This window comes from Lactuca sativa, chromosome 4 (assembly GCF_002870075.4).
Source record: "Lactuca sativa cultivar Salinas chromosome 4, Lsat_Salinas_v11, whole genome shotgun sequence".
In the NCBI taxonomy this organism is placed as follows: domain Eukaryota; kingdom Viridiplantae; phylum Streptophyta; class Magnoliopsida; order Asterales; family Asteraceae; genus Lactuca; species Lactuca sativa.
In genome coordinates this window covers 56168141-56196107 of record NC_056626.2, presented here as the reverse complement: position 1 = coordinate 56196107, position 27967 = coordinate 56168141, and the positions used below count along the sequence as shown (strand labels likewise).

Genomic DNA, 27967 nt, shown 5'->3' with positions numbered 1-27967 from the left:
CATATTTTCCTAGGAAATGAGTTTTTTCTTTAATTTATTTATTTCTATTTCTTTGAAAAAGAGCATACAACTAACCTTGGTATATGATATAAATGTATATAATAAAGTACCATTGCTCTATGCTGAGCTATTCATTTCATCTCATTTGTACTTTATTTTACAAAGTAACCAACAAATAGGTTAATATATATAAATTGCTATGTAGATGAAACAAAATTTTACATTTTTTTCATATATAATAAATAAAAATTAGAAAAAATGTACAAGTATACAAACATGTTTCATTGCAAGACTATATATATATATATATATATATATATATATATATATATATATATATATATATATATATATATATATATATATATATATATATATATATATATATATATATATCAAAAGAAATTCTATATGTACCCCTATTTGTATGTGAACACTATTTATATAAATAAAAAGTACATATAATAACACTCTAGTTTAAATGTAACATTTCATACCAGATTCATGTGTCAGGTTCAGAAATTAATGAAAACCTAAAACACTATAGAAAACTGGTATATCAATTGTATAACAAATTGAACCATTGGACATCGGTGCCACTTAAATATTTAATTGGTACCTTCTATGAGTATCCTAATATACAAAATGAGAAAAGTATAATAAAATAAAATATTAAAATATAAATACATATATGAAAAAATAAATATAAAATTTATATTGAATTGAATTGTTAAAATTATAAAATATTATAGGTTTTGACGGATGTCGGATGTGGTGTTTGACTTGTGTCTGGCCATCTGGGGGCGGAAAGAAACGGGGAAAGAGAGCTAACCAGCAACGAATCTAAGACTAGACCCAGCTGCCCACTTGTACATTAATTCCGACAATTCTAAGTCATGAATTACAACCCCACAAAGCATCATCCATACTTTCTATATTATGTTCCCACTATTAAGAAATACATTTCACTTATAATTATGGAAATTCATTCATTATTTAGCATAAAATTCTCTACTTTTAAATTTTAGAGTAATTAAAAAAAACTATTTCCAAAAGAATATTACAAAGAAATTGCAACAATTTTGATCATACTGATAATTTGAGAAAGATGTTGCACTCTTAATTAAATTATTAAAAATACGTTTTGTAGGCAAACAATTTTATTTTTTAATAAGTTTAGTATTTGATTAAATACATAGTCAATATGAAAATGTAAAATACAAGCGTTGTCGATAAAAGTTAAAGCGATTGTCTATATAATATAATATAATAATAATAATAATAGTTAACGTTTTATATAGATGACTACATTATTAATTCAAAAAGCATGATTATGTATTGATTTTAATTGCCATTTTTGGGTTATATGTTATTCGCTCACGCACGCAATTACGATGGACTCAATTTGAAAAGTTGAAACTTTTCTTTCTCTAAATTCTATTTTCTACACTAAAATACACGTAACTACGTTAAGTCACACAGCCAACTCTATGAATGCTGCAGCCCTAGGCCTATATATACTGGATCTATCTCTTGTAATTTCTCCATCATCTTGTGTGAAACCACGCATAGTTTCTTGAAAATTTTCCTTGAAAAGCATTCCATATCTTCTTCATTTCACACACAGAAAGACACACACTAGCTATGGTTTTCTCGAGCAGAAACCAAACCCTTCTGTCAAAGATTGCAACAAATGATCAACATGGTGAGAATTCACCTTATTTTGATGGATGGAAAGCTTACGATCTAGATCCGTTTCATCCTACTGAAAACCCTAATGGTGTCATACAAATGGGTTTAGCAGAAAACCAGGTTTGTTTTCTTTATAATTTTTTTTGAATGCATGACAAAAGTATATACTATATCTTCTTTTTTTTCGAACGACTTAAAAGAGAACTCCGTTTGAAGCTAAAAACTAATTCCATTATTCTTGCAGCTTTCTCCTGATTTAATTCAGAAATGGATTGCAAAGAACCCGAAAGCATCAATTTGTACCAAAGATGGTGCTGACAGTTTTAAAGATATTGCTAATTTTCAAGACTATCATGGCTTATACGACTTTCGGAAGGTAATCATTATGAAATACATATAGTTTACTACATTCGAAATTTTTTATTGCATTATATACTTATAATGTAATATATGAAGGTGCTTCAAAAATTTATAAAACTTGTTTGTTTTCCAGTCAATAGCGGATTTTATGGGAAGAGTAAGAGGAAATAGGGTTAAGTTTGATCCTGATCGCATTGTGATGGGTGGTGGAGCGACAGGAGCAAGTGAAGCTTTAATGTTCTGTTTGGCAGATCCCGGTGATGGATTTCTTGTTCCAACTCCATATTATCCAGCGTAAGTATATATATATATATATATATATATATATATATATATATATATATATATATATATATATATATATATATATATATATATATATATATATATATTCTACTGAGGTGTTAATTTGTACTTTTTTTCCCCTAAAATGTGGACTTATATGATAAAATTGTAATGCCGAATAATAGTATAATACATATATATATATATATATATATATATATATATATATATATATATATATATATATATATATATATATATATATATATATATATATATATATATTGATACCCATTATTACATTATGCTAAGAAGATAATATCATAAAGCTTCCTAAACAACATATCAAAGAAAAAAAAAACGTTTTAAATAAAAGATTTGTCGTTGTTAGCATTTTTGTAGAGTTTAATAAAACTCCATGTATAGTTTGTTACGATATATGTAGGATTGATTTTTGTGAGTTTTGTATATATACTGAATAGACAACCTTCTTTTAATAAGATACGTACTTACACATCGAGCTATCATGTATATCTGAAAACGAAAGGTTAGATATATACGCATAATAACAACAGTCCATGTCATGTGCACAAATTTGGATAAAACTTTGCTACTTAAAACAAATCTTATTAAGAGGGATTGTCAATTTGGTTTACCATTTTACCATTTTAGATTAGACCAACTAGTCAACGCCACTTGTCCATTTGACTTGGTCAAAATCAACTTTAGGAATTAATTTTCTTTTAAAAAAAAAAAAGAATGACTAAACCATTAATTTTGACCAAATAGTCAAATGATAGATTATTAAGAAAAATAAAAATATGTCAAGGCTCCAAAATGAAACATAGGGAACAAAGAAATCCTAAAAGAACCTATATATTCAAATTAGTCAATCCTTTGACTTTAATAGTTTAAGGCACTCGTATTATTATAGAATATATGGATAACAATTTTGACTTTTAGACTGTCACACCGTGATTTGGTAGCCTTTACTGTTTGTCATTTAGCTTTATATGTTTTATGATATTTTATCATAACTTGAGCGTAGTCACCAAGTCATTGAAGTAATGAAAGAAAATATCGCTTACATACGGCTTTGCTTTTCTTTATTGGGCAAAAGAAGTAAATAATGTTCTCTTTTGCGTCGTATTCATTTACAAATGTCACGTCAGTTCTATAATAATTATTATTAGTTCTTAACTTTGAAATGACAGATTTCATATTTAGTTGTCATGATTATAAATTAATTATTGATTGAACCAATTATTTGGTTCTTTTTTTTTTCTTTCAGATTTGATCGAGACCTAAGATGGAGAACTGGTGCGCAAATAGTTCCAATAATATGCAAGAGTTCAAATGATTTCCAGATCACCCAAGAAGCACTTGAATCCGCTTATGAAAATGCAATTGAAGCCAACATCAAAGTCAAAGGCTTGATCATCGCAAATCCTTCAAATCCTCTTGGCACAACCATGGATAAAGAAACCCTCAAAACCCTATTGAGATTCATCAACGAAAAGAAAATCCATCTTATCTGTGATGAAATTTATGCAGCCACTGTCTTTAACACACCTGATTTCATCTCTATTTCAGAGGTCTTACAAGAAATGGAACACGATCCAACTGTCTTGATAAATCCAGAGTTAGTTCACATTATTTATAGCTTGTCAAAAGACATGGGACTCCCAGGGTTTCGTGTTGGCATTCTATATTCATATAATGATGGAGTTGTGAGTTCTGCAAGAAAAATGTCGAGTTTTGGATTGATCTCTACACAGACTCAACATTTTCTAGCTTCACTTCTTTCTGACGAAGAATTTGTTGAGGATTTTCTTACAGAAAATTCAAGGAGATTAGCTAAGCGACATAAAGTTTTCACTCAAGGGCTTGAAAAAGATGGGATTACTTGCTTACCCAGTAACGCTGGCCTTTTTGTCTGGATGGATTTACGTAGGCTTATGAAGGAGCCAACGTTTGATGAGGAAATGGTGTTATGGAGACTAATTATCAATGATGTTAAACTCAACGTTTCCCCTGGTTCTTCTTTCCATTGCGAGGAAGCAGGATGGTTTAGGGTTTGCTTTGCAAATATGGATGGTCTAACGGTTGAGATTGCACTTGACAGAATCCATGCTTTTGTTAGAAAGGGGAAAGAGAATGAGGCGATGGCAATGAAGAACAAGAAAAATAAAGTATGGCAGAAGAATCTTCGTCTTAGTTTCTCCTCACGAATATTATATGATGAAAAAACTTTGATGTCGCCTATGTCCCCTCATTCACCATTCCCTCAATCGCCGATGGTTCAAGCTAAGACTTAATTTAAGCACTTCACCACTATTAATTAATGACTCCTATGAAGTGTTAATGTATGCCACTGGCCCGTATATTGAGTTTTCACTATGACTTATTCTAATTATTGTAACTATGAAGTTGTGAAGTTGTGTGTGATAGAAGTATGCATATGAGGTTTGTTCATCCATTGTATATAACAATTGATGAACTTTTTTCAACATTTGGTTATGTTGATCATATTTAACTTAACGATCATGTAGTTGATCTGTTTTTTTTATATGAAAATGTTTTAACGTTTATTTGTTTGAATATATTTTTTTTGGTTGTCAGATACTTTGAAGTGTTAGTGGTTGCAAAAAGACTCTTTTACACATCTATTTGTTTATGTATCTATACTATACTATATATGGTCTGTTTATATATATCTATATTTTTACTATATCTATATTTATACTATGCAATAAAATATACAAGCATTTGAAACTTTTCATGATATTTAGTTTTTTAAATAATGATTATAAATTGATTAATAATATTAAATAAATACAAAACCTAAATTGTAATCCTAAATTAACTAATCGTCAACATAAAAATAACATTTTCTTACTTTTATTTATAAAATTATGTCTTTATCTTTTAATATGTTATACTTAACTTATTAATTTGGATATGTTGTATGAAACCATTATCATTTACAATCATAATTTTTTTAATAATCTACATAAAATGCTTAAATTGTTAATTGAAATATAATATTAAAGGGTTGACTTAAATCGAAATTTTAATTGAACTCAAAAAGAAAATCCAAATGTTATATTGTAAATAGTTGAAAGTTATCAACTATAGTATTAAATGCAAAACCAAAATTATAATCTTAAATTAGTTAGAAAAATCTTTAAAACTGTTTTTATAATCATTAAGAATTTTCAAATAAATAGACTCAAAAATCACTTACAACAACAATAGTTAACAGTAACATTATATAAAAAATTATATTGTTATCTTTAAACAAAAACAATGTTTCATGTATTAAGTAATTACAATAGTAGAAATTAAAATGTTAAGCAAATATTTATTTTTTGGTTTAATGTCACTTTAACCCAACCAACTATTGAATTTTTGGTTTAAAAGACTATTTATGTATTTTTTTTAGTTGTCTTGGTCATTAAACTTATATTTGACCTGTTAATTATACAAGCAATGTGTTTTTTACCCGGTTTTACCGCTTACTAGCCATGAATTGAAGCTCCCTTTAATTGTAAATCTATAACAAGAAATCCCTAAGCATCCGAGCCATGGTTGTTGAAAATTTCCCTTCTTTATTCTTATTTCTGATCATGTAAGGTACTGATCATGATGTTTGAATTTCGCCATCGCTAGAATTCTCATCGCCTCCTAACTAACAACGGGTTGAATGACGGAAACCAAAGTCAAAATGCATCGAGGGTGTGGCCTTGCTATCCCATTGAAAATCAGTTACCATCATCACCACCCTTATACCACCTGCCATCTACCTTCAACCACCGTCTTCATCATCCATTGTCACACACCCTTATACCATATCAACCACCTTTTTTTTGCACCTACAAACAACCGTGAGCATCCCCCTGCTGTGAACCTATTTTCCTTAGCCGATCACTGTCACAGTATTCACAATTATAAACACTAATTGCATTTCTTCCTTACACCATCGAGCTTTATACCACCGAGAAATACCGAGAACATCACCACCAATAACCACCTTCGAACTCACCATATGTATAAACAAAATCAACAACTACCTTCAAACATTAAGCCAAATTCCGAGCAAAGAAGAGTGGAAGTAAAGGGTGTGACGGTTGTTTGTTGCTAAGAAAACACAAGGGATTCTCCAGCCACAATCCTGACCTTCATGTGACGGTCCTTCTTAGCCATCCAGCCACTAAAGCAATTTACCTCATGTTCTTAATTCACGATTCTAATCGTCGCGTCTCTTTATGAATCGTGATGTCATATACTTCTAACATCATCGGTTCTGTTGATTTAGATGGTGATATGATCGCTTGATTGACCAATAGTTCTAATTACTTCATCATCTTCTACTTATCTTATTCAATTGCTCTGATTTCTGATATGATGATACTAAGTTCTAATTACACCAAACCAATACGTGAATCTACGTCATTGACTATACTCCGATTACAATTTATGATAGCTAATTTCAATTGATGATTGCAGATCTTCAATTGAAGATAGTTGATTTCAATTAACGATTGCACATTTCAATCGACGATAGTTGATTTGAATTTAGGATTTTAACACTTTTAATCGACACAGTCAAAATGTCAATACTAGTTTTTTAGGGTTGACAGATTGTTTACTTGGGATACATATCAAGTTGAATAAAGTGACGACGTCATTTTGTACCAATGAAACCGAACAAAAAAGTTCAACGTCCTATTTGATGGATTTTATAGGTTATCAAAAACATGTAAAACATAAAATCTTAACACTTAAGTTCACATGCAACCTATAAATAATCTATGTTTTCTCTCATTGATAGCAACATACTATTAACTTCAAGAAACCTAAAGGATCTCTATGAAATTCAAAATTCATGAATTAGGGTTTACATACCTTTAGTTTTATTATAGAAAATAAATCTTTGATCATTTCCTTTATGTATTTAGAAAGCAAGCACCAAAAATATGATGCATGTAATGGCTCACAATCAAAATGTGACATCCCCAAATTTCATGGCCAGAAAATACCAGTTTGTTTATGCTTTATTTTAAAATCAGAGTAATTGTTTAAAGAAAACGGTTGCGGAATTTGTTCACAAAACAAGATATGATAAAAACTTATCAAAACATTTCTCAAAGAGAATGTATTTTCATTAAATAATAAAACCTCGGGATGTCATGTTCCGATACAGACACATAAGCATAAACAGAACATACATTCATTTACTCTAGTGATTTACATCTCCTTTAATCTCTCAGTGCAAAGCAGCTTCGTATCGATACCTGTGATACAATTAAACTGAGTGGGTCAGGCTTGGGAGTCTGGTGAGCATATAGGGTTTTCAACCCACAATATTATATCATATATTCAATCATCAAACAATCAACCCAATTACCCATCCCTGTTATCTCCGTTTATTTCTTAAGTACCTTCCCTAAGGAATTATCCTAAGGGTCATCTCCTACATCGTATTTACCTCTCATCTCCTTACGTCACATTTCCTTATATGTTTGTTCCTAAGGACTTTTTCCTAAGGATCATCACATGAATACGTAGTCACAACATCGCCTAGACTAGCAATTCATAGTAAGGGTTAGGCTATCATCGCATGAATACGCAGCCACAACATCGCTTGGACTCGTAATTCATAGTAAGGGTTAGAGTATCATCGCATGAATACGTAGTTACAACATCGCCTTAACTCGTAATTCATCACCTACAGGTTATGAGCCTGCTGGTGTTTCCACGGGGTCATCTAGAATAGTTCGTGGTTGCCATCTATACTCTGGTAGATAAATTACCACATCGTCGGTCAAGGATATGGTATCTCCTCTCATCTCACATCACCTATTTATCATCACCTATCTATCATCACCTAATTATCATCACCTAATTATCATCACCTATTTCTCATCACCTAATTATCACACCTCATCTAATTCATCTACCCATGTTCTACCCAACATATTTGTAGATATAAAATACATGTACATATTAACTCATTTAAAACCTATATAAAACATCCATTCCACACTCATCTCAAATAAACAACAATATATAAATACATAGCACGTATCTCATAGCAAATACTTTATATATATATATATATATATATATATATATATATATATATATATATATATATATATATATATATATATATATATATATATATATATATGTTAGAAGAAAGTGATCATATACTCACCCAAAGCATATACTTAATACATTCACACAATACTTGAATTAAAATCGTGGTATGAAAGGGACTATACACTCACTTGATCAGAAGATGATCGGACAACACTACGGCTCTTCAAGTAGATATTCTTCGGTGAAACCGGGTATCTTCACACACCGGGTTTCTCGCGGACAGAGCTTCGGCTCGGAAACTCTTTTCTTCTCGAGATCTTCGGGCTTCGGGACTTGCTTCGGGTCTCGGGGTTGATATCGGGGCTTCGGGGGTATTTCTTTGCACGTAAATCGATGCAATATAGGTGGGAGATGAGAGAATGAGCAACCAAACTCGGCTGGCCCTTCAAATCTATTTATAAGGCAAAATCTGCCCTTGCCACGTCGTGGGCTTGGTCGTCACTGCATGCGTCATCGCAAGTTGCATCTGGGGGACTCCCGGAGGTGTCAGAAGACTGGCCACGTCGTGGCACTGCTTGCCACGTCGTGGTATGTGACAGTTTTGGGGTTTCGCGCCCCGAACTTCAGAAATTCATAACTTTCGCATATGAACTCCGTTTTCGACGTTCTTTATATCGACGCGAAGGTGAGATTATGCTCTACAACTCTCGTTTAGACTCCATTGGCTAATTTTGACTTTATTTTTAATACATTATATTTATATTACTTATATATTATTTTTAGTAGACCTGGACAGGAAAACTCCGTTATAAACTCATAACTCCTTCGTCTGACGTCCGTTTTCGTCTGTCTTTCCGTCGTTGCACTACTATCGATGAGATCCTCAATTATCATTTAGATTGTTTTGGATAAATATCGCTCTAACGTCAATTCACTATTTACGTTGCGATGTGTCGTGCCGGTTCTTTCACGAAACTTCGATAGGTCATAACTTCTTCGTTATAACTCAAATTTTGGCATTCTTTATATGTACGAAATCCTTGTAACATATACTATAACTTAGTTACGATTAATCCTTCTAAATAATCTTCCATCAAAAAGTCATTTTTGATGCTTATCGTCTCTAAACTGACTAGCCCTGATCTGCGGGCGTTACACAAAACCCTATACACCCTAGAATGAAGGGGAAAGAGATGAGAGTTATAGAAATTTCGATCCTAAGCTTTTAGGTAAAGGTATGAACAAAATTAAAGTATCTTGGGTCCTATTTATAGTTTAGGTAATTTGCTCGCAAAGCCAGATTTGAATAAATTAAAGAGAAAAAATTGAAAATTTAGGCAAATATATTAATTACTTTGTGGAAAATAGCAAAAAAAAAAAACAAATTACAAAAATAGCGCTTAAAATCATAGATGGATTAAACCCATCTACGATTTTGCCCTTCCATCTACGATTTTGTGAAGTCCATCTGCGATTTCATGGGATCTAGTATAAAAAAGTTTTTTTCTTCATTTTTCACTCTCTTTCTTGGAGAACCTCTCTCTCTCTCTCTCTCTCTCTCTCTCTCTCTCTATCTATCTATCTATCTATCTATCTGCGATTTCCTTAGAGCTATCATGGATGATTTCTTCAACAATCCCGAAAATAAGATCTTAACTCATTTTGTGTTTTAATCAACATTTATCAAGTGTAGATTTTGTTTATTTAGGATTCATTCTATTAGTTTTTGAAAAAAAAAACCAAACTATATTATGTGTTATTGGGTAATTGTGTTGTATTTGATAGATAGAATAGTATTTATTAGTAGCCTTGAAGTTTCGATTCTATCTGGTTAGTAGTTGTATGAATGTACAAGTATACAATGCATAAAGTGTGCATTAAGTTATTTTACATATGGTAATTTTTTGTTAATAAGTTTAGTGAAATGAGTTTTTTTTAATAAGATAATGCTTCTTATTGATTGATGTAGTATTACATTTGCATATTTTTAGTCTACGTGCGGTTTAGTTTTTTAAATTAGTGTTTATTTATTTGTCCTTACTATGAAAAAATGGTTACAATATGGTTACATATTTTTAGTTTACATGTTGGTTTATGCATTGTTATGGTTGTAATTTGAATGTTGGTTTATTTATTCCATTTAATATCCATATATATTTAAAGAAAATAGTTGTAATTTAAATGTTGGTTTATTTATTCCATTGAATATCCAGATATTTTTAAAGAAAATAATTGGTTAAAATATGGTTACATATTTTTAGTCTACATGTTGTTTTACGCATCGTTAATATGTTGTTGTTTTTCAACATGATTATAGAAATTTAAATGTTAAAGTTGTTGTCAACCTAAAAGGATCGGGGTGCCACATTTGGGAAGTATTGGAGGTGTTGCATGGTGCACGATGCAAAAGTTTTAGACAGACTGTGTTTGGTTACTTGTTAGACGTCCCTCATTTACAAGGGGACGAGTTGATGTTCCATAAAATGTTTCTTCATCAGCTATGGTCGGACGCTATAGTATCCCCAGATGGCATAAAACGGTTATATTTTAGCTCGAGGGATACGAAAATGGTTTATGGCCCAGAAGAGTTTTGTTTGATAACTGAGTTTAATTTTGGTGTGTATCCCAAAATGATTGGGAAAAAAGTCTCATAAAAAAAAGTTAGTAGTCAAAAAAGATGTTTATTGCGGGAAAGTCCATTTCCAAACCATACAAATAGTTTGGTGAAAATCTGTGACTTAAAAAGTTTTATTTTAAATCATCCCTTCTTAGAAGCTACCGACGATGACGCAGTTAGAGTGTGTCTTATATACGTTTTATGTGAAGGATTTTTGGGAAAAGAAATAAATGACCGGATGCCGCAAGACTGGTTTTTGTTGGCCGATAATTTGGATGTGTGGAGCATGTATTTTTTTGTCGAGTTTGAAAGTTTCATATTATTAATGTTAATGTATATTATAATTAGTTTTTCTTGGGGTATCTATCTGTGGGAGTTTACCTATGATGACAATGAGGATACGTGGAATAAGATATATAGATATTTTTCACTGTCGGAGCGTCGCCAAATTTTTAGATACTCCGTTTTTGGATTTATGGCGCCATTTATGGTATATAAATTTATTATTATTTGCTATGTTAGTTATTTTAATTTTTATTACTATAATTGTGAAGATTGTAGATATGGCTATATGAGATGCTTCAAGCTGTTCATGCTGGTGGATTTGCGTTACGAAAAAACAGAGACACACCTCAGATCAAACGATTGAGTGGTACCAAAAAAATTGAAATGGGTTGATGTGAACAAGATTTTTGACATGACAAAGGTTTTTAAATTATTATTTTAATTTTAAAAAATAATTATGATATCAGTTTTATATGCATTTTTAATATGTTAAATTGTTTTAGGAGGGATTGTGACCAATACATATCATGTCACAGAGTGATGAGTAGATGGCGTCTTCTTATTATATGTCATGTCAAGATTATGTATATGGTGAACGAAATTCAGTTCCATCCCCAGTACGCGACCATTTTAGGAGACAAGACGAATCTTCATCTAGTATATCTTCTAGTGGTCGCTCTCACAGTAGAGGTGGACATAGTGGGAAACCAAGCTTAGAGGAGGTGTTGAAACGGCTACATGCACTTGAGCAACATGTGTTTATGAATCGAGAACATACTTAGGTGTTTGTAGAAGAAGTAGATAATGAAAGCATGTGGAACAACATCACTTTTGAGGAACCTACAGAATTCCAAACAAATTTTGAGGAAAAGGTTAGTGACACCCTACATTTATGATACAATTTGTTAACAAGTTTGTAAATTTTTGTTAATATTTTATTGCTGAAAATGTAGGTTTTAGATGATGAGGCGATGAATAAAAATAATGCCAATAAAATTTTTGGTGATATTGAAGACGGAAAGGTTATTATATATATTACAAATATGATTTAAATTGTTAAATGTTAAGGCGCATTTAGTTGATAATTATAATGTTTTAATGTAGGATTTGGACGAGAGGATACACAAAGCGGGTCAGAGTACGAATAAGTACGAATCAATTCGATGATGATGTGTTCACTTTTGATTCGAATACACTAGAAAGGTTTCAAGGTGAGTAACCATACTTCATTTCTAGTTAGTTGGTATCTAGATATGTAATTTTCATTGTCTTATGTCAAATATATAATATGTTGATTATTATTGATCAATGATTTATGAGCTAATAATAGAGTATTATTATATGGTGTAATGGAAAACTACACCAAATTATTGATGTTTGGAAAATAAGGTGGTACACTTAAGATTTATAATTTATTATTACGGTGTAGAGTAGTAATAAGCTTATATAGATAATGTAACACCTACTTTATGATATGCCATATTTCCAATTATAAAATTTCTTGTACATGGAAAAATGGTTTTGAAATGGAAGCATATGCGTGAGGTGAACGATTCTTAGTCGCGAAGCACTGCGAAACCCTAAGGAAAGCTGTGTCATTAAAAGGGTCGCAACACGACGCCGTTGTTTTCACGATAATCCTAATCTCGGGCTTTGGAACCTTGTTTAAAATCACTATAATTTAGGGTTTTCTCTTATCCTTAGCTTCCTCACTGAAAGCGAAACCCTAACCCCCTTTGTGTGTTCTTGAGCATTCTTAAGCTATTGAGTGATTCTTGGTGAAGAAATAAGCCTTTGATGCATTGTTAAAGTTCATGTTGTTTCATGCATAGATCCATTGGTTGGATGTGTATTTGGTCATTCATTGTCCCTTTTTCTTGATGTACTTGGAGTTTGGAGAACTCCAGAACATTATTATTTTTATGGAATGATTTCTAGACCTTTGGTTATGGAAAAAAAAGAGCTTGCATGAACCCTTTAAAAGCCATGCATAAGGTTTTGGTCATTTTGATCTCCTTTAAAGTCAAGGCTAAGTATTTTGCCTGATTGGACCATGAATTTATCCATTAAGACGCTTGTTTGATTTATAAATGGGAGTATTAGCTTTGGTTATAAGAGATTAGGTTCTTAGAAAGAAAAAGGTTTATGCCCAGAAAAGCGCAACGCGGCCAACGAAGGGTGGCGACGAGAAGCTTAAAGGGTTGTCGTGACTATTTTGTGGCCTAGTATTTTAACCAGTTTTCCATTAACCGTTAGTTGTTAACTTTAACTAGTTGACCATTGAGGTTTTTGTTGGATTCGTGTCTAAGTCCATAACTATTTTGGTATGTACTTGACCCGATGGTGCATGGTCCTTTTGGGTTGCCTTCACCAAAGCAACTTGATAGGATGAATTATGGAGAGAAAGGATTGAATATGATTTATTATAATATATTATGGGAATAATATATTAAAGGAGAAATCATATTGTTTAATTAATATTAGTCAAGAATTAATAAGAATTAAGTTTGTGACTAAAAGAGATTAATTAAACTTAAGGGACTGGAATTATAATTATAAGATAATTGCAATTGGGCCATGGATTACCTTATATTATAAGGTTGGACGAATTCTATAGGGAAACCCATTAGAAATCGTCCAAGGCTTGATAAGGAAGGGGTCCATGGGTTGCTTAGGGCTTAAGCATCCAAATTAGGGTTTCCTTGTTAGATAACCCTAATAGCCTCACTATTTAAAGAACCCTTATGCCCCAAAAACGTGGAGAACTTGTTGGTTAGGGTTTCCACATGTTTTGGGCATCCTCCTTCTCTTCTCTTCTTGATCCTCTTGCTCTTGGTGTTTGTGAACCATTAGAGGAGTGACATTTGTGACTCTAAGCTTTCTAAAGTCATTACAATGAGGATTTGAGATTGTTATTGCTACATAACAATCAAGGTATGATCTAAAACCTAATTTATATGTTATATTGATTATCATATGCTAGATCTAGGGTTTATAGTCTTGGATAACTTGCATGTACAATAGAGAAACCTAGATCCAAGCATTAGGGTTTGTATGAGCACATAGGGTGTTCTTATAGCTAAAACCCATCAGTGGTATCAGAGCCTTGATTGGTTTCTATTGTATTGATGCATTGTGTGTTTATTCAAGTTGCAAAATCGTTTTTGGACATTCTGCCTGATGAACTCGGCGAGTAGGCCTCAACTCGGCGAGTTCGAGCGTCAGAAAGAGGGGATTTCGGGATTTCTTGCTGTTTTACTCATGGATACTTGCCTTATCTATTCTAGGTCAATAAAATCCGATTTTATACATATTTATGAGTATATCCTTGATTAAACAAAAGATAATTACCAATTGATTAGATAATAACTTCCTTATATGATAAAGTTTGATTATTTGTATTAATTTGGTAACTTATTTTGCAAGAAATTGAAATTAGGTCAAATATAGATAATGATGAAATTAATTGTTTAATTTATATTATTTGTTATTTGATCCTTGTGTTATGAAAAGTCTCAATTTTCCCCTTTAGGTTTTATAGTTTAAATTTGAACTCAAAAGTTTTGTTTTGAAATTTAAATAGTTAAAACCCTAATGTTTTGAAAAAGGTTTCAAAACTTGCCCTCAAGTCTTGGAATTTAAATTTTGATTAAAAGTTTAATTTTGATGTATTTTTAAATTCTAAACCCTAATGTTTTGAAATGTTTCAAAACTTACCCTCAAGTTTTGGAATTTAAAAGTTGATTAAAGGTTAATTTAGGAATGTTAAATTCTAAAACCCTAGTATTGTTTCGAAAAGTTCATATCACACCCTTATGGTTTTATTAATTAATTAAGGTGTATAATTAAAGGAGGTTTAATAAATCCATAAAGTTTTGGTATACAATTTAATAGAATTAAAAGTATAATTGTTAATTTTGACCACCTAGTATTTTAAAAGTGTAAAATACACCCTATACTATATATAACATTAAAAGTCTAACATTATATATATATATATATATATATATATATATATATATATATATATATATATATATATATATATATATGTATAAGTAAAAGTTAGTCTTACCGTTAGTAGGCCTCATTCACGAAGCTGGTCTATAAGGGGTGTTTAAGGAAATTGCCTATAAAATGGCGATTGAATGGGTATCTACTCTTACCCACCACACTCTTGATTAGTGGAGGGTCGTTAGCCGAACGGTTAGGATAGGACAGAACCTTCCATTATAAGTATAATGAAGTACAAAAGTAACTAAATGTTTTACAAATTCCCAATCTTAGTTACTTTAGGCAAAAGTGAATTGATGCAATTCCATGAAATTACACTTTGTACCCTTGCAAAGACGTTAGTGGAGCGTGTGTGGTTTACCGGCACACTAAATGGTTCTACGCAAAGGTAACAAAGGGTGACTCAATGTTTGTCATAATTCGGTGGAGCGTGTGTGGTTTACCGGCACATCGAATAGGTGATTGTAACATGTGGGGGCACCATGTAAGTTTGCATGGTTATTCACACCCGCTTTGTGATCCTCGGCATCCCAGTCACAAACTAGAGGGGCATATCGAGATTTAAACATGCCATTGAAATGTTCAGTGAATCTCAAAGGATCTAGGAGTTTTTCAATACATTTAAAAGTTAAAATTTATTTTTTCGTTTTTTAATGGTGGAAATTAGTGAATCGTCATTCACTTACCTTCAAATATTCTTCAACTAGATTTAGGCATCCCTTTTCTAGGTTGTAGCATATTGTGTTGGGTCCTAGCCTTAGTATCTCATTTGGGTGATTTACTAAGGACTCAATCAATCAACTAACTTGAATTTATGTTCTCCCGTTTTGTAGATGTCAAGGTATGACAACTATGGTCTTCCCAAATCCCGTGGAACAAGCATTCCACATGAAGATGATATTCCACGATTCGATCGAGGAACAAGAAATCATGCTTCACTTCCTCCACCTCCTCCAATTATTCTCCCTAACCCACAAGATCGAAAAATTGAAAGGTTCAATGTCACTAAAGCCCTATTGGAAATGAAACATGAAGATGGTAAACCCGTGTGTGCCCACGTTCTGGGAATGAAATCACACATCGATAGGTTGTTAATGTTGGGTGCGTCATTCCCTGATAAGTTGGCTATGAACTGGGTTTTGTAGTCACTTCCTGAATCACATAATGAGTTCAAGAGAAAGTATTATATGATGACGATAACCTCATTGACCTAACTTACATGCTCATTGCTGCTGAATCAGAAATGATTTGGCAAAGCAATGGAGCGTATTTGTTAGGAAAGTCAACCAACCATGCTTTCGAGGACGTTCTAGGAGAAACGACCTGCGTTTGCTGCCAAGTGAAAGGGAGTTGGATACAAGTCTGCCTTAAGAGCCTGAAGAGTCCAGAAGATGGGAGAGTCAAAGAGTATGGTTGTGCTTCATGTAAAATCCACTATCTAACTCCATTAAGTTCCTATTCATTGATTCTTAATACATAATGTGATAAGATTGCATTTAAATGTTTTGCAGGATCAGTGAAAAGAGAGGAAGCTTGATGGAAGAGCATGATGAGTCTAATCACAAAGAAATGGATCTCGATCGCATGGATTTGAAGATTAGATTTTGAGCTTAGAAAGTTATGATAGAGTTGTTAGAAATTTTTCTTTTTGACTACATAGTTTTTCAGTTGATTTTGCATTGTAAGGACAAATGTTTTCCGCTGCTTTTATGAATAAAATAAAGTTTGGTTTGACTCATTTATTTATTTCTTTCCTTGCAATAAAATCGTTATGAAAAATTGATGTTCATAGATTTATACAACAAGTGGATATGATTCTTAATTATGTTGTTTGTGGAAATGTTGAGAATTTACCAAATAGGGAGAGTTTCTCATCGCCCAAGTTTCAAGTGGACAGAAACTTGGAATCATGCAACTTGGTTGCACGATGAATGAGAAATTTCACATTTGTAAATTAGATTAATTCATTGACCAAGTGTCAAGTGAAGGACTAAGAGATCGAGTGCACAAAGTTGTGTGTTGATTAAGTCCACCACAAGAGTAACAAAGATATTCGTTATGATTTACTAAAGGTTTAGTAAATGTGATTATACTTACAAGATTAAGTGTAATTATGAATTTATTGAAAAAGTTTAAATCAATAGCAGAACGAATAAGAAGAATCAAGTAGGCAGAAATATAAAAGTTTCTCTATTCTAAGAAGAAAGGAGAGTACTTTTATGCTTAATGATATGTCTTAATGATTAAGAACCATATCTCGATTGATCCTCTAAGTGAGTCTTAGTACAATTGTATGTCTAAGAAGAGGAATCAAGAATTGAAGAAATGGTTAAATCAGAAAGTCAATCACACTTCGTTCCAAAACAAATCTTAAAGTTAAGATTATGACCTTGAGTGACAAGTCTTAAGAAGGTTTATAACATTCATCAGATGTAGAATTTGGAAAAAAAAATTTCTTATTCTTGAACATTTGAAATTGGAAAGTTTGATGTCTTGGATAAGACAAAGACCAACTACAACCAATTTTATGAAGTGTTTTGTCTTGATAAAAGCTACACTAACTCTTGAATATTTGGTTGTCGAGAAATGTTTATTGACAAGAGAATCTTATATGTCAAGGAGTCAGTGGGAGTCTTAATGGTCTTGAAAAATTTAAGAACTAATCAAGAATAAACCTTATCGATCATCTCTAGCACACGAGTTAAGGTTTACAACCTATCGTGTAGACACTATCTTGTTTCTGTGTCGTTCCAATCGAGTTAATTATGCATATGAGTTCTATGAGTCCTCATTTGAACGCATAAAAGGCAAGCACCTTGATCAATGAAAAGTACATTGATAGGAAAGGGTGAGCTGCTTAACTACTTGGAAGACATGGTGGCCAGCCGTGTTACCACAAGGCAAGAAATCAAGATTAAGAGTTCGGTCCAAATGAGTTTGATTTTGTCATAAACTTTGGTTTTAACAAATTCACATGGATAGGAACACATACACCATTAAAATCTAAGTGTCATAAGATTCCCTCCTTCATGGAAATGACTGTAAGGAAATGCTTTCACTAAGAGAGATTTTAATTAGATAGTGATTGTGAAAATTGGATTCTCGAACTCGATTATGGTTACGGTATCCATTTCCATGATTCGAATTGTGAGATTTGGCAATTAGTATGAATTGTTTAGACACACATATGAGCTATCTAAGACAAAGGTGTATAAGTCCAAGAAGTCTTGATAAAAGATTATCAAAGCATTAGGTATTAGAAACATGAACTTAAGAAATTCAATAAGTATTGTCTTTCTAGAAGTTAAGCTGGTTTCTGAATACATGTCAAAGCTAGTGGTTGAATAAAAGTTTTGCATAAATGTTATGATTATATGATTATTAAGGCAAGTATTGCAAGTTGTAAGGGTTGAATAGTTGTTTTGCTATAATTAAGGGAGAGAATATTATGCTTCATTTCGAATCTAAAGGCATAGGTTGTAGAATGTTAATAAATTAGTCAATGATACATAGTGCATTCTTAAATTTCGATTATGATTACGACATTCCTCTTCATAGTTCAAATTATGAGAATGTAGCACATAAAATATTATGGCAGAAGATTGATAAAGTATCAAATCTTTATGTAAGATATTATGCATCGTGTCCCATACGCTTCGGGTATAGGATCAATTGCAAATGCTATAATATTTGTCCATTCTAAATTTTTCCAAATGTCTAGCGCATTTAGAGGGAAAAAGGACAAGAATCGGTTTTGACTAAGATAATTAAACAACTATCAAAGGACAATCCAAAAGTTCGCCGATGATTGGTCGCTTGTGAGTAGTTGGAAGTATAGTATTGGATGGACCATATCGACATTATTATGAATAGATAAGATTCTATTAAAAATGAGTTGTCTAATGGCAAATATGGAAATGTTTCCATATTGGGAGTTGGATATTGAGAATCAATGTCTAGATTAGAAATTTTATGCAAAAGGATGTTCAAAGGAATGTACCTTGAGTGAGAAACATCACATCTATGGAATTGTCTTGTAACAATCTCCGATAGAGGACTTTGTAATTTCATTAGCAATAGTCATTGTGGCTTTAGTGCAGTGACATTATGAAAGGATCATTGCATAAAATGTTAGAATCTAACATATTCCATAAGTGGAAAGAATTTGATATTCTTTCACTTGTGAAAAGGATTAGGAGTTGTGAAATGAGTATGATTGGAAATGTGTTCATTTTATCTATTTCACAAAGTAACAACCGTAGGTAAACATTGTGTGCATGCTGAGAGCATGGGACAAGTGTTGTAATAATTCAAGTAAGAAGTTGATTACCCGAAACAACAAATAATGAGTAATCGATATGGTGATAAATAAAAGGTGTTTTATTTATACTCAAGGTCTGAGACCATATGGGATTAGTATTATTCTTGTGTTTCACTTTGCATGTTTTGACTTCCTGAATAATTTAAATTGGTTTAGAACGGTTAAATTATTCGAACGGGCCATAGTCGTTCATATTTTGGAAGTAGGTATGAATGAAGACTGTCGTGAATTGGTGTGTGGATTGTCTAAAGTGCATTAGACATAAGCAAATGTTTGCTGCAACGCTCATGAGTGCTTATGAATATGATTTGAGCATTGGATTAAACCCATGCTCACTTGGATCACTTCATGGATTTTATCACGAGTGATTGGTGAGACGATAATATCTTATATTCTTCAAACCAAGATGTGTGAGTTGTATCTTGCGAATCGATTACACATTGATAATATGTAGACGCACCAGTAACTTGGTGTTATAAAACATATTGTTGTGTGTAATTCGGTGAGTAAGTGCAAGCGAGCATTGAGTCGAATTTTACTCGTTCCTTTTATCCAAAGTAGGATAAAAGTGATTTCTTTGGGCCCCTAGATGATTTAGTGATGGTACCTAAGTGCTTGGCCAAGCCGGGACTAAATTGACGTGTTCAATTGTAGTCTGTTGTCAGTCGTCATAAATCTGAATTCGGGAAACAGCACATAGACAGAGAGAATGATTTAGATCCATGTCTCAGTCTATACGATATCTAGAATGGAGGAATATATGATCCCTTATCTAAAGTACACACGTATCTGATAAGATCAGAGTTCACAGCGGCTTTAGAAAGCTACGATTGCAGATCAGGATCTGAAGTTATACGTGATGGGTTTTGGTCATAAGACATCCTATGTGCTCATACAAACCCTAATGCTTGGATCTAGGTTTCTCTATTGTACATGCATGTTATCCAAGACTATAAACCCTAATTCTAGCATATGGAAATCAATATTAACATATAATTAGGTTTAATATATTACCTTGATTGTTATGTAGCAATAATAATCCAAATTCCTCCTTGAATTGACTTTGGAAGGCTTAGAGTCACAAGTGTCACTCCTCTAATGGCTCACAAACACCATAAGCAAGAGGATGAAGAGGAGAGAGGTTAGAGGCTGCCCAAAACGTGTTCAAACCCTAGAAAAGAAGTTCCCCACGTTTTTGAGCCTTAAGGGTTCTATATATAGTGAGGCTATTAGGGTTATCTAACAAGGAAACCCTAATTTGGTTGCTTAAGCCCTAAGCAACCCATAGACTCCTTTAATCAAGCCCATGGACTATTTCCTTATGGGCTTCCCATAAGAATTCGTCCACCTCTTGATTTAAGACAATCCATGGCCCAAATTGCAATTATCTTATAATTACAATTCCAGTCCCTTAAGTTTAATTAATCTCTTTTAGTCACAAAACTACTTACCAATTAATTATTGACTAATATTAATTAAACAATATGATTTATCCTTTAATATATTATTCCCATAATATATTAATAAATCATATTTAATCCTTTCTCTCCATAATTCATCCTATCAAGTTGCTTTGGTGAAGGCAACCCAAAAGGACCATGCACCATCGGGTCAAGTACATACCAAAATAGTTATGGACTTAGACACTAATCCAACAATACGCAGAATAGTTATTAGACTTATCCAAGTGGGAGACTCTTGGATTGGTGTCTAAGTCCATAACTATTTTGGTATGTACTTGACCCGATGGTGTATGGTCCTTTTGGGTTGCCTTCACCAAAGCAACTTGATAGGATGAATTATGGAGAGAAAGGATTGAATATGATTTATTAATATATTATGGGAATAATATATTAAAGGAGAAATCATATTGTTTAATTAATATTAGTCAAGAATTAATAAGAATTAAGTTTGTGACTAAAAGAGATTAATTAAACTTAAGGGACTGGAATTGTAATTATAAGATAATTGCAATTGGGCCATGGATTACCTTATATTATAAGGTTGGACGAATTCTATGGGGAAACCCATTAGAAATCGTCCAAGGCTTGATAAGGAAGGGGTCCATGGGTTGCTTAGGGCTTAAGCATCCAAATTAGGGTTTCCTTGTTAGATAACCCTAATAGCCTCACTATTTAAAGAACCCTTATGCCCCCAAAAACGTGGAGAACTTGTTGGTTAGGGTTTCCACATGTTTTGGGCAGCCTCCTTCTCTTCTCTTCTTCATCCTCTTGCTCTTGGTGTTTGTGAACCATTAGAGGAGTGACATTTGTGACTCTAAGCTTTCTAAAGTCATTACAAGGAGGATTTGAGATTGTTATTGCTACATAACAATCAAGGTATGATCTAAACCCTAATTTATATGTTATATTGATTATCATATGCTAGATCTAGGGTTTATAGTATTGGATAACTTGCATGTACAATAGAGAAACCTAGGATGTTCTTATAGCTAAAACCCATCAGTTTTGACCTTTTTGACTTTAGGTCAAACTTTGATGGATGTGAGCATCAGACTGAGGTTTGACCTTTTGGTTGACGTCATGTTGTTCATGTAGCTAATTCATTCGAGGACAAGTGTTTTTGATTTTCAGCTCTCTATTTTAGGTGAGTTTTCCCATTATACTACATGTGACAATATGTATGTGTGTGTGTATATATATATATATATATATATATATATATATATATATACATATATATATATATATATATATATATATATATATATATATATATATAAATCCTTGTGTAATAGGATGTAGGTGTATTGTTAGTATATTTTGGTATGTGTAGACTAGAGTGGTCTTTTAAATGTTGTTTGACTTGTTGTATGATGTGTTCATATCACTATTGAAGGGTTGATATTGGAATGACGATAAGCTATGATTCGTTAGTTGATGAAGGATCAACGATGGGTCGTGAGTCAAGCGGAACGACTTAAGTTCGCGAGCCGCTTGGTTGTATGCATTGTATGTGCATTAGAATATGTGGTATTTTGGTAAACTCGCTAAGCTTTGTGTGTACAGTTATTGATTAAATGATTTTTAGGTAGTTTTGCTGATAACTAGAAGAGTTTGGGGTGACTGTACCATACATATTGAGACTTCCACTGTTTTGAGATGACTCTCTTTTATTTTAATTTTTGTGGTTTTAAAATAATTGATTAATTTCAATCTTCTTTAAAGCGGTTTTCGGGTTGTTTATCTACATTTTAGAATTAAAAAATTTTTCAAAAAATTAGGACGTTACAACTAAGAATCTTGGTAGATGGTTGTCACATGAAGTAATTAACTTATATCATTAATGATCATCTTTGACAGATTAGGAAAGCTTGTATAGCTACAACTATATCTTATCATTATTGAATGATATTGTGACATCCTCATTTTTCATGGCCATAAAACACCAATCTTGTTTATGCTTGTTTAAAAAATCAGAGTAACATTTTAAGAAAAAGTCTTGCGGAATTCGTTCAGAAAAGAAAATATGATAAAGATTTATTAAAGCATTTCCGAAGAAATGTATTTCATTAAAACTTCCGGATGTCATGTTCGATACAGATCAAAATGATAAAGAATATAATATATGCCTTACAACATTTACTCATATCTACAGGCCAACAATCCGTAATCCCTCATCTAAACGTCACATCTATGCTCGAGTGCCACTACCTGTAATACAAAAAATTGAGTAGGTCAAGCTTGGGAGTCTGGTGAGCACATAGGGTTTTCAACCCACAATAAATAAGTTTATTAATTTCTTCAACCAACAATAACCCGATTACCCATTCCCGTTATCCTCACTTTACATCCCTAAAACACCTATCATAAGGGACATAGCCTAAGGATCATCATCGGGATGGATACTACTGCTAACGGGGTTCCTCAACAATAAATATCCTTAAGGCAACCATGAGGGGGATGGAGTACACCGGTGAACACATCGCTCACAAACACCTACAGGTTGCGAGCCTGCTAGTGTTCCACTAGATTGTCTAGAAAAGTTTGTGGTCGTCATCTATACTCCGCTAGATGACTGGAAACATCATCAACGTCGAGGCATCTCATCATTTTATTTCATCACACCCAACTACTACATCTAACCATGTTTTACCCAACACATTTTGTAGATATAAAATACGTATACAATTTAAATCATTTAAAACATGTATAAAATCTTTCATCCAGCATAAACAACAAGTATTCAGACAATATGCACACATAGCACGTAATTTATGTAAAATACTTCATATCTATGTGTAAGATGAAAGTAACTATACACTCACTTGTTAAAGTGACGACTCGAAATTCGAGCAGTGCTTAGCTTCTTAACAATATGATTTCCTTCCACGAAACCTAGTATTATTACCACTAGATTTTTGTCTAATATTTATTGCGACTAATTATTAGTCTAGATTCGTCATTAACTCAGAGTCTACTTCATGATCTATCAAGTAAGGATCAACCAAACAGGATAGTTGCGAGGCAGGACCATTTCGACATATAGCTTTTCTAAAATCCAACAACCAAACCCAACATGACCAGTATAGACACCTTTCCCGCAAGTAGTTCAATCAGTATAATGACTTTGAATCACTGATAAATCTTATTTATAGGTTCATAATAACAATATTATATTTATATATAAGTTATATTTAAAGTATGGTAGGCGTATCTCACTTACTCCAGGTTTTTATTAAAAACCGGGCTTCACTGGAGTAGCGTTTTCGAGCTGAAAAACTCTTTTTCTTGGAGCTTTCAGGAGCTCCGGGGCTTCCTTCTAATGCTAGGGGGTACCTTAGGCTTTGGGGGGGGGGGGGGTCGGGGTAGTCTAGAGAGAGGGAGAGAGGAAAGAGAGAAAGGGATAGTGAATTGGTGAAAAACGTAGCTGCCTTCGCAGCCTATTTATAGGCCGGAGGTCCTCGGTCTACGCAGGGCGTAGCTTCGGACACGGTGCGTTCGTACCGGGACGTGTCGCTCTCCTGATGGTGCATCGTGGCTAGCTTTCGGTCCAAGCATCGCGAGCCCGTGCGACGCTCCTTTCTCGTACGCATGGCGTTTCTCGGACGTTGGGCGTTCTTCTTGTACGCGAGGCATAGCGAGGCCATGTGTCTCCATCCGAAGCGAGGCCTTAGGCAGCAAGTGACGGCTGAGATTGTGTCACGTCATCGATACTCGCAAATTCGAATCCCGATTTCTAAAATTCATAAATTTCGCATATAAGCTCCGTTTTCGACGTTCTTTATATCCACGTGTAGGCGGGAACGTACTCTACAACTTTTGTTTAGACTCTGTCAGCTAATTTTGATTTTATTTTTAAAGTTATATTTTTAACAGGCCGGGACAGGAATACTCCGTTAAAAATTCATAACTTTCTCATCCGACGTCCGTTTTCATCTATCTTTTTACCGTTACGCTACTATTAATGAGATCTTAGATTCTCATTTAGGTTGTGTTAGCTAAAAATCGCTCGATCTAATATTCGAACTCCGGGCTGCATACTGTTAAGCCGAAACTTAGAAAAATCATAACTTCCTCATACGAAGTCAGATTTGAGCGTTCTTTTTATGCACGCTCTCGGTTTAACGAAAACTATGACTTTCATTTAGATCGCTAAGGCTAAAAATCTCTATCGTAAATTCACTATTTACATCGCGCAGTGTCATGTCGGTTCTGTCGTGAAACTTCGACAAGCCATAACTTCTTCGTTATAACTCGGATTTCGGCGTTCTTTATATATCCGGAATCCTTGTCACGACCAGTACAACTTCCTTCATCGATCTCAGGTTTATCTTACACTTTATCTTTTACGCTTATTTTTATCCTTTATTTATTATATCATTATAAACAAGTATAAAGCACATAAATTCACATAATTCACATAATATTCAAGTAATTCATCTTTATTACTTCTAAATAGGTTACAATGGTTGGCCTTGACTACTGCATCATTATACTAATGTGTAACCCAGAAACACGGGTATTACAGATATTGGGAGTTTATGTACAACTATAGTTATAGCGTTTCATTCTTGAATAATGTAACACTCATTTATGATTAAGGAATTATACATGTTTCCATCTTGATAGTTGGTAGTTGCCTGTCTTATTATGTGATTATAAGTGATTTTTGGGGGAGAATATCAACAAAATAAGTATAATAAAATCTAGTAGTGTTAGTGGTTGTAATACTATGGTTTGGGAATGTTAAATCCTAGTGGTAGCCATTACCGTCTGAGTACCATGAGTTAACTTTATTGGGGTACAATGGTAGTCTTTATGGTCGTAATATCCCTGTTGGGGATTCACATGTCAAGGGAAGCATTGGTGGTAGTAATACCATACTTTTATGTTGTTAAACAATAATGGTAGCCTTTGTAGCTGTAATACCGTTGGAGAATATTGCTAAATAATAGTGGTAGACTACGTGGCCATAATACCATTGGGGTGTTCAATGTTACAACTAAAAGGTTTTTGTAACTCCGACTGGACAAAATGCCAAGATTCTTAAAGATTTATCACTAGTTTTTGTATCTTTTCGGGGATTCATTAGTATCTTCAATATAAAAGCAGCAACCAACGGTGTCAGGGTCATCAACAGAAGTTAAACATAAGGCAATGGTCATTACAACATCTGAATTAGTATAGTTAAAACAACTTCTAAAGGACTTCAATATCTACACCAAATAACCAAATTTTATATTTTATGATAATGATTCAGCTCTACAAATTGCTATGAACCCAACCTTCCATGAGAGGACCAAACATATAGAAGTTGATTGCCATTGTGTTCATTAAAATATGGTTGACAAACAATCAAATTTCTTCCAATTCACTCATCATTACAACTTGCAGACATGTTTACAAAACCTTTACCAAGTGCCAAGCTTCAACCATTTCTCAACAAGATGAGCCTCGAGAATATTTATTCTTCGTCTCCATATTGAGGAGGAATATTAGAAGGTATTATTGTAATTTAGAGATAAAGAGTATTTATGTAATTTAAGTTATTAGTTTGTTAAAATTTGTAATGTTGGTTAGTTAGTTGACAACTTAGTTATCATCTTGCGTGTATAAGTGTACTGGTTCACATTGTTTTGAATTTAAGAAAATCATTTCCCACTTTATAAGTTGTGCAGAAACACCTATATAGTTGAAGCCTTTACATATATATGTTTTTTTTAATATAACAATAATGTTATTGTTAAATTTGATATAACAATTTGTATATACTAAATTGATATAATATATTGATTATTTTGAATTATATGATAATATATACATCTATTATAACTTCATAATCTCAATCGTTTGACTAACTTCTACCCGCGAGTTACACATGAATAAAATTAAACATAATATATGATTTGATGTTATTTACCGTTGTTTTTAGTGTTGATTAAGTTTTTAAAATTTATTTGCTTAATGTTTTAATTTTTATCATTATAATTACTTAAAACATCAAACATTGTTTTTTTTATTTTAAAACTAACAATATAATCATTTATATAGACTTATTTTTAACTATTGTTATTGTAAGTTATTTTAAGCTACTTATTTGAAAACTTTTAACGATTATAAAAATATATTTAGGAAATAATTTAGTTAAATTTAGGTTACAATTTAGTTTTTGCATTTATCATTATAATTTATCATTTTTAACTATTTACAAAATATTCTTTAGTTTTTTAAAAGGAACTGAAATTTATATTTGAGTTGACGTTGTAATGCGCAGAAATACCTATATAGTTAAAGTCTTTACAAATATATGTTTTTTTAAATATATCACTAACGTTGTTGTTAAATTTGATATAATAATTCGTATATTAATTCGATATAATATATTGATTATTTTGAATTATATGATAATATATACATCTATTATAACGTCATAATCTCAATCGTTTGAATGACTTCTACTCGTGAGTTACACATCAATAAAATTAAATATTATATATGATTTAATATTATTTATAGTTGTTGTTATTGTTAAATAGCTTTTTAAAATTTATTTGCTTAATGTTTTAAGTTCTATCATTATAATTATTTAAAACATCAAACATTATTTTTTTTTATTTTAAAAGGTAACAATATAATCATTTATATAGAGTTATTTTTAACTATTGTTATTTTAAGCTACTTATTTGAAAATTTTAACGATTATAAATATATCTTTAGGAAATATTTTAGTTAAATATATATTATAATTTAGTTTTTACATTTATCACTATAATTTATCACTTTTAACGATTTACAAAATATTCTTTGTTTTTTTTAGTGGAA

General features: G+C 32.3%; 1 protein-coding gene across 1 annotated transcript; it reads left to right on the top strand.

The window, feature by feature from the left end:
* Positions 1-1526: 1526 nt before the first annotated feature.
* LOC111878569 (1-aminocyclopropane-1-carboxylate synthase) lies at positions 1527-4962 on the top strand. The gene is made up of 4 exons (XM_023875088.3): positions 1527-1812; positions 1937-2068; positions 2186-2346; positions 3629-4962. Exons 1-4 carry the CDS (start codon positions 1645-1647, stop codon positions 4653-4655), a joined length of 1488 nt encoding a protein of 495 aa, XP_023730856.1. The 5' UTR covers positions 1527-1644; the 3' UTR covers positions 4656-4962.
* The last annotated feature ends 23005 nt before the right edge of the window (positions 4963-27967 follow it).

What these genes read in the sequence shown, in the direction of transcription:
- LOC111878569 (XM_023875088.3), top strand. Translation starts at nt 1,645, where the DNA reads ATGGTTTTCTCGAGCAGAAACCAAACCCTTCTGTCAAAGATTGCAACA. An exon ending in TGGGTTTAGCAGAAAACCAG is followed by an intron (nt 1,813 to 1,936) that starts GTTTGTTTTCTT and finishes TTATTCTTGCAG; the next exon opens with CTTTCTCCTGATTTAATTCA. An exon ending in GCTTATACGACTTTCGGAAG is followed by an intron (nt 2,069 to 2,185) that starts GTAATCATTATG and finishes TTTGTTTTCCAG; the next exon opens with TCAATAGCGGATTTTATGGG.